The following is an 18,234-nucleotide window of genomic DNA, read 5'->3' as shown; positions in this document are numbered from 1 at the left end:
GACAAAATGTTGGAAAACAGTGAGAGTGTGAAATAGTGATGTTCTTTTCCATACATCCTCCTGATGGTTTTAATTTTTCTTGAGGCAGAGACACAAAGAAATGAAAAATGTGACCAAAACTTTATTCTGAGTATTTTTTAACACATATTTATTTTCCTATAATAAAGTTCTTGCCAAAACCAAAAAAGTCACTGACAATTTTACACAGTATTTTTTCTTTAATACAACTTAACAGGAAGAAACTTGCTTTTTGCAAGCCCACTATAGTTTTCCAGAATACACGGTTTCAGTGGAGCAGCACTAACTTCCCACTCCTTTTTAGGAAAAGGACAGTGAGAAGACACAGCATGAGTAAAAAGATTAAAAGAGCAGTTTACCATCACTTGCAAAAATCGATAATGCATTACTACTCGCTCACTGAGGAACTGATCCTGTACCCACTGAAGTAAATGCAAAATTTTTCATAGTTGAAAAGACAGTGCTATAGAGTCATAAATAACTATTGCTTAAACAGGAGCTGTTATAATACTGCAACAAAGGTTTTTAAACCCCACACTTCCAATTCCGATTCAGACAGTAGAGTTCAGAGGTTTTAAATATTCCATTTCTGAACAATGAGTAATAAAGCTGTAGGGACCTCAGCCACTGGAGTAAAAATAAAAATCCTTTTATTTTTCCCTAATAGATCAACTATAAGACCATGAGAAGACCACCAAATCAAACTTGCAAATAGTAAAAGGTTGGTTTCCGATAAACGCTATTCATTTTAAATGTAAGTCACCTGCAGTTACAAAGAAGTCATAACTCTGAATTTCAGTCTTCAATATAAACATCAAAAGTGGAAATAAAGATTGAAATTAATTGACTTGTCAAAGGTAAAATATTTGTTAACAAACAATTCAGATAAACACAAAAGACTGAGACTTAGAGGCTACCTAGTAGAGTTGCACATACTACTCGTGAGATTTAAAAATAGGTCTTGTCTAGTGTTAACACATAAGAGTGCAGTCTGTATACATTCTCAACAAAAACTCTACATGTTATTAAGTAAAAAGTCCACATGTGAAGTGAAAGAGTTGCATTTCAGATGAAACAAATAGTCAGATAGGTAAAGTCCTGTATGTGCACAATTTTCTACTACAACCCTGGGGTTTATCCAGCACTAGAGCAGAGGCTTTGAAAAAAAGAGTTACAATATAGAATTACACTGTGTAAGCCACACACCCAGTCAGTGGTGTGCTTCATTGTCGGGAAATAGTTCCATCCGTAAGACAATTGTCTCAGAAGACTGAATTAGAGTAGCAGATTACTTCAGAGATCCTTTAGCCAATGCATAATAGAGAAAATGAATTGTATACAATTGTATGCAATGTACGAAGTGAACCACGAATATATTGAAATGTTCTGAACAATGATCATCACAGAAAAGCTTTCAATGAAATCAGACGCATTCACACACTTTCATCAGCTAAATAAAAGTTACACTCCTAGCTAACCATATTCAGCAACCAACTGGCTACTCGCTGTTTGTATGCGCTGACCTACAAAATCAGAAGATTCAATTGTGACAGCAACCATACCCCAAATTTGGGTTGTCAGAGTAGATACAAACAATTGAATTTCTCAGTTCATGTGGCCCCTTCTTGGGCTGATGCACCATTCCACACTGGGATACTAGAAAAATGAGGAAGTGCTATTATGTGTGAATGAAAAATGCAGATGTGTTCATAAAATAGCAGTGGCAGAGGGGTTCTCACTTCAGGCTTCACTGATGGTTCAGGGTGCCAGAGAGGCAAATATGCTAGAGTCCTTCTGGTTCCTGCAGCCCAGGCAGTGGGGGCTGCACAGGAAGAAGTTGCACCTGTAGGAAACAGGGAAGAGTGACCAAATGAAGAATACCTGCCTTTTCTCCCTGCCATAGCAGATGTGACCCCTTTAGAAGACCAGTGTAGCTCATCCAGGTGTGGGGATGAAGAGAACAAATCACTGGTCCCCACAGAAGGCTATTTTTCTCTCACCCACATATCTGAGGTGTACTGCCACACTATTGCTGCTGCTTCTCTTTTACTTCTGTCAGCTCCCATGTTTCCAAGTTGTGCAGGGGAAAGGAAGGAACATACAGTGACCTGGCAGAGGTAGTGACCAGTAAAGTGAAGAAGAGAGCCATGTGGATAGGGAAAAGTCATTTACTTTGGCAGCAGCTCCCTGTGCATCCTATCCAATGTATTTGCAGCTAACCATGGATAGAAGAATAATACTAGAATGGAGATGTAGAGTCATGCTGGGAAGTGCATAGGGAGGGAGGCACCAAAGGCCTCCCTCCAGTGCCAATACTAAGCCATAAATGGATCAGACCCCAAGATATCCAGCTCCTAATAGTAAAGTTTGTGACCAGTGGTTAACAGAGCAAATGTCCTCCAAATCCCACTTCTGCAGAATTGTCTTATAATGCCCACCATATGTTCTATAAGCACCTGAACCTGCAAGACACTCACACGTATGAAGCATTAAATACCCTCAGCAGTGCATGTCCATTTTAGTACAGTCTAGTACAAAACAGTTTAGACCTATTGAGAACCACCAGTCCTTATCTGATATACAAGTGTTTGTGTGGAGTTCTTCCCATTTCCATCCTGAACTGGTTTCTCTGTTCATTTCAAATCTTCCTGGGAGAAGTCTAACACTTTTCAGTCTCTCTCCCCCTGTTTATTATATTTTCTCAAGTTACTACAAATTCCTTCTCCTGTTGCCTGGGGTTAATGAGTCAGAGATATTTCTCAGGCAGCAAGAAGTATTACTCTACTTTAGTGAAGCTTCTTCATCCCATTTACCAGAACAGAAGAACTTCTCTTTCATTTTAAAAAACCCTCCTGTCCTCAAGCACTGTTCCTTACACTAAGGTAAGGAGATATTTGACAACTTGTGCAGACATGAAGTCTTGCTTTTCAGGTGTCCTACTACCAATTCTCATTGACATTTACATAGCCAAAGAGAAAATACAAACACCAAACTGCCACTTTACTGATGGAGAAATACCTCCCGATATGCCTGGTGGCCTCCACGGACAATAACAGTATCCGACTGCCTCTTTGACCTGCTGGTATTGTCTTGTCAGGCATAGGCATCACACTCTGCATCTGATTTTTGATACACTTTCACATCATCTGTCACTATAGCCTTGAAGTCCTTTAACACATCAGCACACTGTTTGTTTCTTTATTAATTGGACTTGAGAACAATTCACTTAATTTGTGCTTTGGCTTGATTATCCTTAATTTCATAAATTTCTTGAAACAACAATGCAGCATCTGAAGACTCCACAGCATTAAAACTAGAGACCTCTGGGTGGAATAAGCCTGTTTGACTCCTCTCTGTTTTAAGTACATTTCTTAGGGCATGTCTCTAATTTCTTGGAATAAGTGTTATTATTTTCAAGGATGTTAAGGTGAGCAGCTGCCATATAACACACTTTTGGTGAAACACGCTGCTAAAGACAAATCCCTCAATATGGTGTCCAAAGTAGAAAAATGCAATCATAGCCTTTGTAGAGGGTGGTTACAACTCCTTCAGAAATAGGCAGAAAGGAGATGTACCATTTTGGAACATTCACTTCACACAAGCCATGCAAAGTATGCCATGAGTAGAGCAGAACTCCCAAACCAGATACCACCGGAGACTGTCTTCCCCTTACTTTTGATTGCAAGTCCATCCCTAAAATACTTGGGTCCCCACTGAATGCAGCAACTGGGAAGAAGAAAGAGAAAGATTGTTACTAAGTTCAGTATTCCCTTGTGTAAGACCTTGGAAAGGCAGACAAAGGTCTAGATCACTAAACGAGGCATAATTCCCTCAGAGTGGAGAGATCTGTACTATTCCCAAGTCATTTCAGGATATATATACACACACCTTTCTTGCCACTTTCAACTTCATGGCTTTTTCTTGAATCACCAGCAATTACTCAATCATTTCCCTCCCTGGCTAGCATCTTAGGTTGACTATGTCAAGGCCTAGGACAGTCCTCCAGAAAACATTATAAACTTTAAAATTAAATAATGACTGCTTTTTCTAGCTTTACATGGATATTTCTAATTTACACCAAAAAAAAGTTAAATTGTGAGTTCCAAAAGTTTCAGAACATCTTAAAGTGGCTTGTGCTTACCCTTAGAAAGTTTCAAGCTCACTAAAACTCAAGACTAGCACCTTGACCCTTCTTACCTGGGTTCCCAGCTCAGGACAAATCCTGGGTACCACATAATGTCAAATGGATACTAGAAGTAGTCAACACCCAGTTTTTGAGCAGAATCATTTCCCCCTCATTCTTACCAATATGAAAGTCAGTGCAAGACACTATTTTTATGCAAACGAATTGTTCTATCAATCAGTCACTAAAATCTGGCTGGAGAAGGAGTGCAAGTGAGCTCCTTAACAAGAAACAGGAAGTCTTCCATAAAGAAGAATAGTAGGGCTGGTGAGAAATGACTAACAGAAAATCACCACTGTCCTTCAGTTGCTCATTAGTCAGGAATAAAAGGCCTGGCAAACCCCTCACACCCAGCTTTCCCAGAACTGTTATCTCCTGCTTGTTTCTCACAGGTCATGAATCAAAGTCTGTCCAATTATCACCCCTTTTGCACCATGTTTTGTAGCTAAGTTCCAGGTGTTAACTTTTTTTAAAAAATACTACATATTGATCTCTTATACTAGGAAGACTTGTCAGTAATTAACTATGAGAACAGGAGAAAAGGAAGCCATATCAGTTCGAGCTAATTGATTGTAACATAGTAACATACAGCATTTGGATGCATATCTGTGGTATTTGATCCGCAGTCAATCTATGAAATAAGTGAACTTCATTACTCAGAGGCATGTCTCTGCAGATCTATCTTTTAAGTTTTGCCTGCAGCCTTCTCTCTTCCCATTTGTGCTCTCTCCCAAAGAAATGTCTCCAGAGAGTGACATGAAAGCAGTCTAAAATTCTACCTGCATTACTTTGTCTTCCCTCCAATGGAAAGACCACTGAAGCTTTATTGTCCTACTTGCACAATTTCTTGAAACTTTTCCGAGGTTCTAGGTGAGCTATTCTGGCTAACTAAGTCCTGCTCCACTACAGTCACAAATTACATGAAGTGCTTGCTTGAGATTCATTGAAACTCCTCTGGTTACCTGAATAGTTCTTACAGGCTACTAAATATAAATGCAGTGCTATATTTTAAACCTTAGCATTTACTTTTTAATAAACCTGAATAAAGTGTAATGTCCTTGTCAAAGTCATGCCATGAAGGCAATATGCAAATATTAAATACGAGAATGGAGAATAACTGAAAAGTATTAAGTAGAAACTGCAAGTAACTGCTGACAGTGCCTGAAAGCTAATGATGCTAATTAATGATATTCCCAGGGACAGGTCCACAGAAGGAACAGGGAATGTAATAGCACAGGCTTCACTTTTGTGCGTTCATCATAGAATTCTTATCGAATATAAATTAAGTCAGAAAATGGCACTCTCTAATTAGGATGGCTAAATAGCAAAGAGAAGAAAGTAAACAAGTAGTGGTACCTTCCTCACAATAGATTCACCAACAGCTTCTTGTATCCATTCAATTAAGCTTGCAATATAAAGCTACCATGCATTTCCCTTTCCTTTATCAAGGAAACAGACCAAGTGTAAGTTCAATGATTATTTAGTCAAGGAGATGGATTCAGTATATTTTAGAACATAAGAACATAATGAAAAAACACAGTAGTATGTGTCTGTCTTTAACGGTTCATACACCTATTCTATTAGCATGTTGCAAGTCAAAGAAGTATCTGGGCTTTCGAATTCCAAGTAATGCAAGAATCTTCTCTTCAAACAACTTAAAATCTCAACAATGGAGTAGAGGACAGATGAAAGAAAGTCTCATTACAAAGTCTGTATGTAAATTAGTAACTCTCTGGACAAGACTTAACACCACAGTTTTAAACAACAGTCAGCTAACAAGGTCACTGCAGATACGTAGGTGGTAGGACTTACCAGGAAGTCAGAGCAACACCTCAACTGAGTTTTGATTCAAAAGGAATTTATTCCTCTAAAATGCTACCATTTCTGTTTCTGCTTCTCTCTTGCTTTGACCCTGATGAATCAAAAAATTTGCAAGGCAAACCATATCAAAACAATCATGTCTCACATGAAGTTGTGTTTAAAATAATGAAAAAATAAATGGAAGTTTCAGGAGATGGTATTTCTTACTGTTACACTTAACACAAAAACACGTACAGCAAACCAGACACAAAGCAAGCTGTCCAAGAGGTACAAAGCCTTTACAAGGGGAAAACAACAGCAGGAGGATAGCCTGGGTATTTTGTCTGAGAAACATTGTGTAGACATAAACACTATACTCAGGTGGCACCCACAGTCAGAAACAGTAAGTACCAGCTCCATACTGTGATCTTTTACTCCAAGAATCCCTTGCTGGAAAAAGCAGAGAAAGATGTGTTTGAAGGATGACCTAAGTTAAGATGCCAAGAGGAACATTACATCAAGAGTATTGGCTACATGGGAGTTAATCAAGGAATCAAGAGGGAAGCGATGACGACATGGAAGCAACCACAACTAAGAGAGTACTGTGCTTCAAAATGATGACTTTGTGCAGTTTTGCTTAATTTGGACATACAAGATTCACAACTGGTACCACAAATAAACTGGGAATACTAAGTTCTTTGACAGTATTAAAGTCCTCAAGTGGCAAACATCAAAAGTCACTTAACATGTGTACTGATCTCTACTTTGGTTCCCCCATTTGTAATTTTTTCTTGTTCAAACTGATGGATGAACCTAACACTTTTAATTATTTCCTGGGTATGCCCTTCAGAATTGCATTGCTTTCCCCATATACAGTACTTCTGTCCAGAGACTCCCTTACTTCATTAAGATGGAAAGTCATTTCAGTCACAAAAAGCCAGAGTAATCGTGTTTTAATCAACTGAAGTGCACACAAGCTGCTACCATCATAAGTACCCCATGACACAAATGCAGCACAATACCGCGTTGCCTGCTGCCTATGGGATAGAGAAACTGCAGATTTTCCAGGTTTAGAAATATGAAGCAAACAGTTTCACTTAGATTCAATGCCTACCTCTCTGAAGCTGACTCAGATTGAAAAGCACAAGATCAATATGAAGTAATTCAGTTTGTGCACAATACTAGCACAGGAGAGGGGAAAATGAGGGTATTTTGGGGAAGCATTCTACTAAACCACAAGTGCTTAATAATAAGCCCCAAGTAAGAGTTCAAAGTTCCTCAAAGAGATTGCATTTAAACCATTAAAAATTGCATGCCTGGCAACGACAGGATTGAAACAAAAAGCTAAGAACTCAGGAAGAACAAGTTACCTGATTTACAAAGGAACTCACATATGAAAGAAGGACCATAAAGAGATTAAAAAAACCCTAACCCTCAGTAGCTTAGCAAACTTCTTATGCCTTCCCAAAATAGGGAAAAAAGAAGCTTTTTCCTCAAAGAGTCATGCTTAACTACTTAAGAGCTCCGAAGGACTATTTTGGAGACTGGGAAGTAGCCACATTCTATCCATCCCCCTATGTGCAAAGGAAATAACCATCAAACCTGCCTGTTAAGTCTTCAGCTCCTTTAAACGAGCAAGATGAACTTAAAAATCAGGTTCTTTGCCACAAAGCGTAACGGGAGATCAGTGTCGCATACCAGGACCATGGAGGCATGAGAACATAAGAAGGTTTAACATTTGCACAGCAAACAAGTAAACATTGTTTTATTTAACTGCACTCAAAGAAGAGATGTATTTTTTCTATAAATCTTACTTTAAATGCAGTATATTTTTATTAGAATAAGATGCAATCCTGTCAGATGTTGCTGTTAATGAACATCCCTCTGAAAAGTATTAAATATCCCAGCTAGATTTTCCCCTATAAGAGAATATTTTTTTTTACCATCAGCACTGCTGGCAAGGACAACAGTAAAGTGATAGAACACAAGTTTCAAATTGAGATCAATTAAAATGGAGTTAATCAAATGTAGACATTCTTGTTTCTGGAAATACTACAAGCTTAGCTTTTGTTACACCCTCAAAAGCGCTGGATCACAGAGTCAGAGCAGAGACCGAGAATTCTTTATACAGGGAAAGAAAGATGAAGGGAAGAAAATTATTAGAAAGAATAGAAGCATGAATATTAAGAGTAGGAAAAGTACAAAAAAAAAAAAAAAAAAAAAAGGTGGCTGTAAGCATTAGCCAAAAACAGACATTATAGAAAGCACTGAAGAGGAGCCAGTAACTGCATTTGGAGAAATACTAACATTGCACCACAGAAGAAAATAAACTACTCTCAAGTTAACGGTCCTTGTTCTCTATCATGGCTATAAAAATCAGGGCTCCCCTGGAACACACACCACCTAGCAGGGGCAAAAATATGTCATTCTCACAGTGAGGTTCTTCAAGAAATTGCAGCTTTATATTGCATGCAGCCCACAATGAAGCTTACTGAAGGGTCTTTCTCTCAGCAGCTCAGTCCCCAACCCTACTGGGCCAGCTTCACACAAGCTGGAAATGGTTCTACAGCCCACAGTTCACTGACACATGGCATGTTAAGGATACACACATCCAACTGCCTGGATAGCATGTAAGTGAGAATCCAATACATCCAGATGTGCAGCAGAATCTGGGCCTCAAAACCCCAGTCTTCAGTGGATAAACTGTATCTCACTACTTGAGCAATCAGCTGCAATGTGGTGAACTGAACACCATGATTAAAGTCAGATACCTGCATTCTATCTAGACATTACTAAAGACTCACTGTATGAGTCTGGATTTAAATTCTTCAGAGTAAAATTTGACCAGTGACATGAGGGTTTCAGACAACCAATATTTGAGTTTGTAATTGAAAACGTGATAACCTAAATATCAGATCAGTTTGGCAAATGCAGCTACTAACCTCTGCTTCTCGCATGTGAAAAGCTGGAATAGTAAAATATCTTACTAGGCTTTGTGATGTAAGGTAAAAAAAAAATCACTACATGGTACATACTGTAGCAATGGATATTAGAATAAAATATTTACAGTAACATCTAATTTTTTTCCAGATTACAAATGAGTTCCCCATTAATTCACTCTTACAATTCATGCACAAAAAAAATATTTCTTGTCATATATATAATTATTTTGCCACCGAGTACAAAAAGCTGCCATAGAAGCGAGAGGTGCTATGGAGACTGTGTTTGACTGCTTTCATTTCAAGAATGACAGACAGGTTCTTTGGTCAAATTGCAGGAGGCTGAAGGTTTTCCTGCATGCAACCTGTCATTCATAAAGAATACGGTAAAATTTGTTTCTGTTGTCTTTACCGTTGCAACAATTAGTGTTAAACAGACATGAAAATAGACACTCTGTGTCTCAGAAATACACGAGTTCACAAGTCTCTGTAAAACATGATGATGCGTGTCGTGTCACTAAGCATTTAGCTTTGACAAGGGCTTGGCAGTGTATCATTTAACCAAAGCATTCACTGTAAAAGTTTACTCATCTGTGGGAAATGACACTGCATACTTGCAGCTTCACTGGGGACTCAAAGAGGCTAGATTATATAGATGCACTGTATAGGTTTGCTTGTTTCTCAATGCACAATTTAAGATGTGCTACAGCTTTGCTAAGCCTTCTTTACTTTGCCTCATTAGTTTCATCTGTGTTAAAATGAGGTACTATGTATGTAGCTTAGATGTGGACTTTTGAGGGGATTTTCCCTAATTAAAAAAACTATAAATTTTAGATATAGAAAGAACATTTACATAGCATACAAATAGAACTGAAACACATAGTTTGTTCTATTAATTAGGCCTCAAATTCAAAACAAAAGCATTTTCTAACAAAGGTTTATATATTTTAAAAGTATTCCAAATACATATACTATGTATATTTTATATATGTTAAAGCAAATTTACAATGGTAGCAATCTTAAAAATAACTAAATTTCTTTAATAATTTCATTCAAATACGTAAACAAATAGACACAGAGTAAGTTAGGATCAGAAGTGGGCAGTTCTTTCATACTGTACAAGCTAAGAGTTTATTTTAAATGACAAAAAAACCTGGAAAGAGATTATCTGACCAGTATTTTGGGGAAAATCTTATTCATGCTAATCGGAATTCTGAGTACTAGTCTATTATTCATTCTGTTAAGTACATGTTGTTGCCTTTGAGTAAAGGCCTAAGACTAAGACATATGTGGATAGGACACTTGATGCAGATGTTCATGCAATGACAGTAACAGCCGTTCCAGAGTATATTTCACAAATCAGTTAGGATGAAGCAAACAAGTATACACTGCTCACAGAAGCCCATTAAGGGATGGAGTCACAGATGCAGACTTGAAGTTATCATTTTTATTAAAAAATATTTCAGCTGTAGTGTAGTCTCAGAACAGAGGAAAACACCCGAGGCAAACCAAAATTAGGTCTTGAAGCAGAGATAGAGGAGAAGGCAGAGCGACAAAGCTATATAATATTACATAGGGAAGATGAAGGCCATTTTATTGTGTTGCCAGTAGCATTGTTAAAAAAAAAAAAAGAAAAGCTCACAATGGGTTTGACTATATGGTAGTACTGGATGAAGCACAAGGCTCGTATTTCATGAAAGACAACAAAAGCAGACATAAAACATAGGCCAAGCTCAGATCTGGAAAAAATCACAGTTCCACAAAGGGAAGAGAAAAGAACACCATGAAAACTGACATAAACAATGTACAATTGATAGAATGATTCTGTCTCCCAGCTATTCTCTCTCTGTTTGAGCACTAGTGAGATGTTGGTCACCGTCATGTCTGGCACCAAACATTTAATGATCACTAACTTTGCCTGGGTGCGAGAGACACCAGTGGTTTAATTTATGGAAAAAAAAACCCAAAAGCCAAAACACCTACTGTTTTGGCAATAACATCTGAGAGCTGGTAAATAACACGGATAGTAAAGATGTAGCATAACATTAAATTTAGACTTTGATTAGTATAGTAGATCTGTGCAATATAATTTCCCGAGTTCACTGCACTTCAGAGGTTTTTTGCCATGTAGCTTTAAATCTGAAGTGACAGACTGTATCATGAGAAAAGACAGCTAAAAGAAGCCAACTTTAGAAGTCATAAATTCAGAAAACATTGAAGAGATTGGCAAGTGCTTCACCAAACATTTACATTAAACATGAATTGTTGTTCTGATTACATCTTAAAGCCAGTAAATGAAAAATCATTTTTTTTTTTTAAACAGTTAGTCATCCCCTGCTAGCATTTAATTTTTTAAAGCACACCGTATCAGTGCAAAGCATTAATCTCTCAAGTTACCTTTATGAAACACTACTACAAAAACATAATTAACCACAGAAAAAGATAGACCTCATACCTGCTTTTTGCATTTTTGTGGGGTTTTTTAAATAATTATTATTCATGGCAGATACCTACCAACTTTAACAGGTAATTACACAAAGTGTGTGGTTTTGCTACAAGCTATCACTGCTCTCATTGAAGTCAGGACAAGTGACCACAACTAAACAAACGGGGAGAAAAAAAAACTAACCGTAACTTTTATGTTACAATTTGGACACAGCAAACGTTCTCATATTTTCTGCATCTGATTTTGTCCAAAATAAATGCTCAGTTTTCCAATAGGAGACCAAGTCTTTTCTCACCTATTTAAAATTTTAACTGTGAAAAGCTAAAAATGCTTTCAGAAAGGGAGTGGATTTGTAGACATTGTATGATCTGATCTTTTGGGGAGGGTTGCACAACCATTCTCCTCTCTTACACTGGTATGCATAACTAGTTCACAGCAGGAGAAATATTTAAATATGTAAATTCTCTCCTGTGCACGTTCGCAGTATTAACAGCCAAAGTAAATCTCCAAGATCCACGACAGTGGACAAGGCGTGACTTAACACCACTCAATCCAGTTTAAAGAAAGACCAAAAATTAAATACTTGAGAGGAAAAAATTGGTAATGAACCTAATGGTGACTATTGTCTGTAATAACATTATTATCAGAATTACTAAGTGCATTATATTACACATACACAAGAAACCAAAAGACATCCACAGAAAGTGAGTAGAATTGACGAATCCACACCACCAGACTAAATTTCTTACCTGCATTAAATTTTCAAAACTGTACCTGACACATGATTTATGTCTATAAAAGAAGCAATAGCCCAACAATATTCTGAGTTTATAAGGAAAATCGTATTCTATTTCAAGCTCTGCTACAAGAAAGCCTAAAGTAGAAGTTAAACAACTACTCCAATCAACTGTATTAATGATGCCTTAAAATGGAGGAGGCCAAGCAGCCGATGCAAATCTACCTCAAGTGGCTTAAAGTTACACCTTTAGGGTTAGCAAAAAAGAAGTGGTTACATCTGCTGACAAATAGAACGTTTTCATGGTTTAAACAGATCACCCATACTCTAATATCAATTCTTTCAAAGTTCTGGTGCTCAGTTTTTGCTGTTCTTTTTGGACAGCAGTTTCCATACCCTCATTGCTCCAACATAGTACACAGCAGTATCATAAATGCAGTTCTTTAACTGATCACATCAAGAACTGGACGATAGCTCAATAATATCTCCTAAAGCCTGGAGCAACAGAATGAGTTTTAATCCTCTAGAACCCGCACAAGGATGTTATAGATTAGCTCTGTTTATAATATACCTTCTGACTTTATTTTGCAGCTAAACATTTTTGAGAAGCAGCTATGAAAAGGCTTAAGACTCCTTCTAGAACATGTCTGGAACTTATTTTTGATGGAGTAAAAATAATATGCCCTTTGCTTTTCATAGGCACAGAATCACAATATCCCCATCCACCTTAACTTGAGTTTATTGCTAACAAATTGCTGCAGTGGAATTAAAGCTCAAACATGAGCCAGAAGAGTAATGAGTACTGTTTGATGAGCTCTAACAGCATAGAAATAACCATAGCAATTTTACTCAGACTCTACTACAAACACTAGTTTGTAGATCTGATTTAAAAAACAAAACCAAAACACACAATTGATCATGTAAATTGGACTTGCTGCTTTAACAGCAATAAGGTACAACGTGAAGTATCCATGCACAGTGTTTCTGAGAGCTTTCATAGTACCATGAAAATTAATCTGATGGGACTGAGCTACCCCAGTGATGCTTTTATTTATAATGCTTTGCAATACATTTACCTGTAATTGTCCTTGTCCAAACACCTGTGGATTCATAATGCAGACTTATTAAACTGAAGTCTTCAAGCAACTGAAGTTCTCAAGCAACAGTAACAGTGACTATTAGCAGTTTTCCAAGTTGAAAAGCCCCAAACTAATTTCATAATTAAAATTTTTTTTTCCATTATACATTCCTGTATTATTAACTTATACTTAACGGAGATTAGGAACAGTAAAGAGATCCTACGCATCTGCTAAAGCTGCCTTCCAGGATTTTCACATCTTCATTATAGTATTTTCAGGCAGACAACACTGTAGAAGCCAGAAGATTTGGCAAAACACAATTCTGTGTTGTTGTGGCTCTCCAAAACTCTACAAACATTACCTGACCTATGTATAAGTCCACTGTGTGGTGCTGTGGCTTTACAGCAAAGGACAGGACTCAGTGAAAGCTATTACAATGATTAAGTACCATACTAGCCAAAGTTGGGGGGGGGGGGGGGGGAATCCACAGAACTTTAGGTAAATACACACAAAGAACAGCCTTTTTTTAGAGCTCTAACCTGTGATCACAGATTTCAGCTGCTTCTCGTTCTGCTACTGGCCTTTTAGCTGAGGTTAAATCATCACTTTTCTCCATCTCAGTTTTCCCATCTGTAAAAGGGAGGTAAAGATATTCACTCCATTTCACAATTGTTATGATATCTACAAGTAAAGAGGCCTTCCAAGAGGTTTTCTTATTATAAAATATACACTAATTACGATTCATCATTGGTCTAGTTATCATTGCATTAATAGAACTTGTTCTTGTTTTCCTTTTAGTTACTGAGAGGACACACTGTTATCAGTCCAACAAAAATGAAACTAATGTTTTTATTTTTACTAAATAATGACTTTAATTTCTTTCTTTGTTTAGGGATAAAATATAACATGGGATTCCAGCAACAAAAAAAAGTAAGTTTTCAGAAGTACATAAGGAAAATTGTACCCATATTCCAAGTATGGCGTACAGATAGTGATGGCTCAGATAAGGCCACTAGACTGGAGATGAAGCACTGAAAAGGAAAGATGCATCAAAGCTTTTCCATGAAGTGCAAATTTTCCTTTTACAATATGAATTCGATAAGCTATGCAACTTTAGTTTTATGAGCTTTTTCCTAGACTGGATATTGCTAAAAGATACTGTAAAATTTGCATATATTAATATTCTGTATGAAATCGTACTGATCAGATGAATGTCTTGAGAGATACTTAAAAATAGGCTGAAAAAAAAAAAATACTGGTGAAATTCCTCCATCTAGTGGCTGTTAGCACACTCACAGCAGCAGTGAATGGCCGCGGTGGGCTGTCACTATTTCATAGTTAAAAGGCGAGTGCAAGATATGCAAAGGAACAACTGCAGCTGCCAGCTGTTACCCAAATGCCATTGCCTGGTGAAATCAGTGTGATGTGATTGACATCACTCCATCTCTACAGCTCCAGCTTGACCTTCTGGATGAAGAGTTACACTGACAGAAGACATTCATATCATGGCATTTGAGTTTCAAAAAGTGTAGGTTCATCATCATTGTCATCATTAAAGGTGCAAATATCTAAGAAGCCTGAATTTGATAACCTTGAAATATCAGCCACATCATGGATAAATAAGATTGAAGCTCAGCCATGCTGTAAAGGGTAATATTTAGAAATACATCCGATATTTTACACAGACAATAACTTTAATACACCTTTGACTACCGGAAACAACCTCTGAAGAGCAGAGTACAACAATCACTCCCAACAACTGAATACATAGTGCCTTGCATGACAAATTATGAGTGGTTTCCCAGTCTGCACATCATATACCACCTCCACTACCAGAACAGCCAGCAAAACATTTTAGAAGCCTAAGTTCTGCAACAACTTGCATAGTACTCTAAAAATTGTAATTAATACTGATGTGTTCTGTTTGAGTTTTGTGTAATAATTGAAACAAGTCACCTACAAAATAATATGATTTGATTTTTTTTCTTCTTTTGTCACCAATGCTTCTTGTAATGATTACTGAGTCTCTTTTTGGAGACCTTAAAGGAGGATGTGGCAAGATAAAACCTCCACGACAGCACAAGTTTGTTAAGATACCTATAGTATCACATTTTTCAGTCAACAGAAGGAGACTTGTAAAATCACTATTACAATTAAGATTTAATCTGGCACCTTGAAAGACCATGACCTTACTAATCCCCATACTGTACACCTTAAAATTCATCCAGCATCTTATTTTTGAAGACATTTTTAAATACTATTAGGGAGCAAATAAAGACTGAAAGTCAGAAAGGTACAATTTATAAAACCTCTAAATAAACATTCTGCAACTACATCTGCTTCCTCTGTTGAAATACTCCCTAGCGGTTCATATGCCACTCACCTCCCAGGTGAGTTCTCAAAACAGGGATGACATGTAGTTAAACAGTGTCCAGAACATAATTTTAGTCTTTGAGTCATAGACATGTAGACAGGGATTTCATTCAGGTGCTTTGAGAAGTAGGAAGTAATGGAGCACATCTGCACTGCATGCCAAAAGTATTAACCAGTGAGATCCACCTAATGAAAAAAGAGCAGTTCCCATACACACCTTATCCATAGACATGCTTTGCTTACTCTGTTTTCACTTGCCTAGTCCCAGCCACAGCTTCATTCCCACCCCTTACTGCTTCTCATCAAGTCTCAGTTGCTTTGGTCCCAGGCTCACCTCACCCAAGCCTCCCTTTGGGGTCTCTATTCATGCTGCTCTCACCAAATCCACTTCTTTGCTGCAAAGCTTCCATGTTCTCCCTGCAGTCCTTTCTACTTCCCTCTTCCCACTCTTGCTCCCTCTACATCTTCACTCTACTTTACAAACACTATAAACCTTCCTTCCCTGTCAGGCTTCACTCTGTGCACAACTGTCCTCACTGCAAAGGTAAGCTACTGAAAGAGGGACAGGGGAAAAACAGATTTGTGTGACAACAGGCAGCCTGGAGTAATTAAGTCCTCAAAAATACTTGGATACCTTCTGTGGAAATTTCAAACACAACATATCTAAAACAAAAGTATCTATCAAAGTCTGGGTACAAGCACCACCTAAAATAGAGTTAAATCCAAGTCTGAACTGGAATTTGCCAGTTCAGGCTCATCTCAGTCTTTCAATTTTATGTAAGCACAGAAGATGACGATGAGAGAAAAGTACGTACCACGACACAGGCACAGTACTGAGGACTTGCAGCGATGCATTTCGTTGCACAATTCTGCTGAACTCAGAGTGTATGAAAGATCCACATTAAGTTGTACAAGCTATTAATAGTGACAAACACTCTCTCATTTACTAACCTCTTTGATCTATTTTTCCCATCAGGACTGTGTTTCCAGCAACAACCAGGATAGAAGATTAAGAAAAAATACTGCAGACGGAGTAGCAACGGTAAAGCAGAGTGATTCATTACACCTATCTGAAAATGTGCCCACTAAACTTCAAAGCACAGACAGAAGGCAAAGCAGCATAATGTTTGCAATGAAAGATCAACTGAAAGGTGAAGAAATTAATTCCATCAGGCTCCATAAACGGAGGAGGAGATTTATAATTAAAAAGAGCCCAATTCTAATTTCCATGAACAGCTCCATTCTCAACCTGCCCACACTTAAATCTGAAGATAGAAACAACAACAAGTGGAAAAGTCTCTATCAGATCCAAAGAGAAAGAAAGCAGATTATGAGGGAAACTTGTTCTAAATACAAGAGTAATAATAGAAGAATAATCACTCCTTATCATGTTTCTAGAATATTTGTAGAAGATAAATACAGAGTTTTATACTGTGAAGTGCCAAAAGCCGGCTGCTCGAACTGGAAACGGGTGCTCATGGTTCTTAACGGCCTGGCTTCTTCCACAAAAGATATACAGCACAACACAGTGCACTATGGAAACTATTTAAAAAGACTGGATGGGTTTGATCACAAAGGAATTTATCATAGGCTCAACACTTACACAAAGATGCTTTTTATTCGTGAACCTTTCGAAAAGCTGGTATCTGCATTTCGGGACAAGTTTGAACATCCAAACAACTACTACCACCCGGTTTTTGGAAAAGCCATCATTTCCAGATACCGTGTCAATGCCACCAAAGAAGCATTAAGGACAGGCTCTGGAGTCAAATTTAAAGAGTTCATTCAGTATCTCCTGGATGTACACAGGCCAGTAGGTATGGATATCCACTGGGATCACGTCAATAGGCTTTGCAGCCCATGTTTAATAGACTACGACTTTGTTGGGAAATTTGAAAGTATGGAAGAAGATGCAAACTTCTTCTTGCACTTAATTGGTGCTCCACAAAATTTAACTTTCCCCAAGTTTAAAGATAGGCACTCCAATGAAGAAAGAACTACCACTAAAATTACACAACAGTATTTTGCACAGCTTTCTCCTTCGCAACGACAACGAAGCTATGACTTTTACTATATGGATTACTTGATGTTTAACTACTCAAAACCTTTTGAGGATTTATATTGATTTGAGAGCTGGGACATTTTCAGTGTCATATCAGTTGAATTGCATAACAAATCCAGGTGGCTTCTGTTTATATATACTTGTCTGTTAGCAAACAATTGGTTGAAGAGCAGGAAAAAACCCAAAACAGAACACAAATGGCTAGTGATGTTTACACCTTCACCTTAATTGCCTCCTTTTTCAAATCATATTTTTTCTATAATTTCTCCATATGAAGTGTATGTACATATATGTATAATATGTCAGGGCTCCCAAATAAAGCACATGATTTTCCATGCTGGTGTGACCTGTGTTTGGACTGCGAGAACAGTTTGAAACTGGGAAAACACGGCTGACAACTCTACAGTTGAGCCAGTATTTCAAGCTCTTCACTATTTAGAAAATAAGTGAGAAAGTGACAGAGTAGGAAGAAAAAAAAAATACTATTTACAGTTCCTCGAAATCTGCAACATGTGAAGACATACACTAACCAGACAGTATGACGTTGATCACAGATTGCTATTTCCTGATATTCATAAGTTAGAGAGAAAAAGTCTCT

The 18,234-nt window shown here is 37.6% G+C and overlaps 1 protein-coding gene across 1 annotated transcript in view; it reads left to right on the top strand.

Annotated features, from left to right (window-relative positions):
* Positions 1-17,969, top strand: part of CHST8 (carbohydrate sulfotransferase 8) — a 189,588-nt gene extending 171,619 nt beyond the window's left edge. Inside the window, exons 3-4 of the mRNA XM_074840157.1 lie at positions 14,094-14,131; positions 16,551-17,969. Coding sequence (XP_074696258.1) covers positions 14,094-14,131; positions 16,551-17,699 — 1,187 coding nt within the window. The 3' untranslated portion in view covers positions 17,700-17,969. The remainder of the gene's footprint in view (positions 1-14,093; positions 14,132-16,550) is intronic.
* The last annotated feature ends 265 nt before the right edge of the window (positions 17,970-18,234 follow it).

Source organism: Strix aluco, chromosome 14 (assembly GCF_031877795.1).
Source record: "Strix aluco isolate bStrAlu1 chromosome 14, bStrAlu1.hap1, whole genome shotgun sequence".
Lineage (NCBI taxonomy): Eukaryota > Metazoa > Chordata > Aves > Strigiformes > Strigidae > Strix > Strix aluco.
The sequence above is the reverse complement of the archived record's forward strand: the minus strand, read 5'-3'. Positions and strand labels throughout refer to the sequence as shown.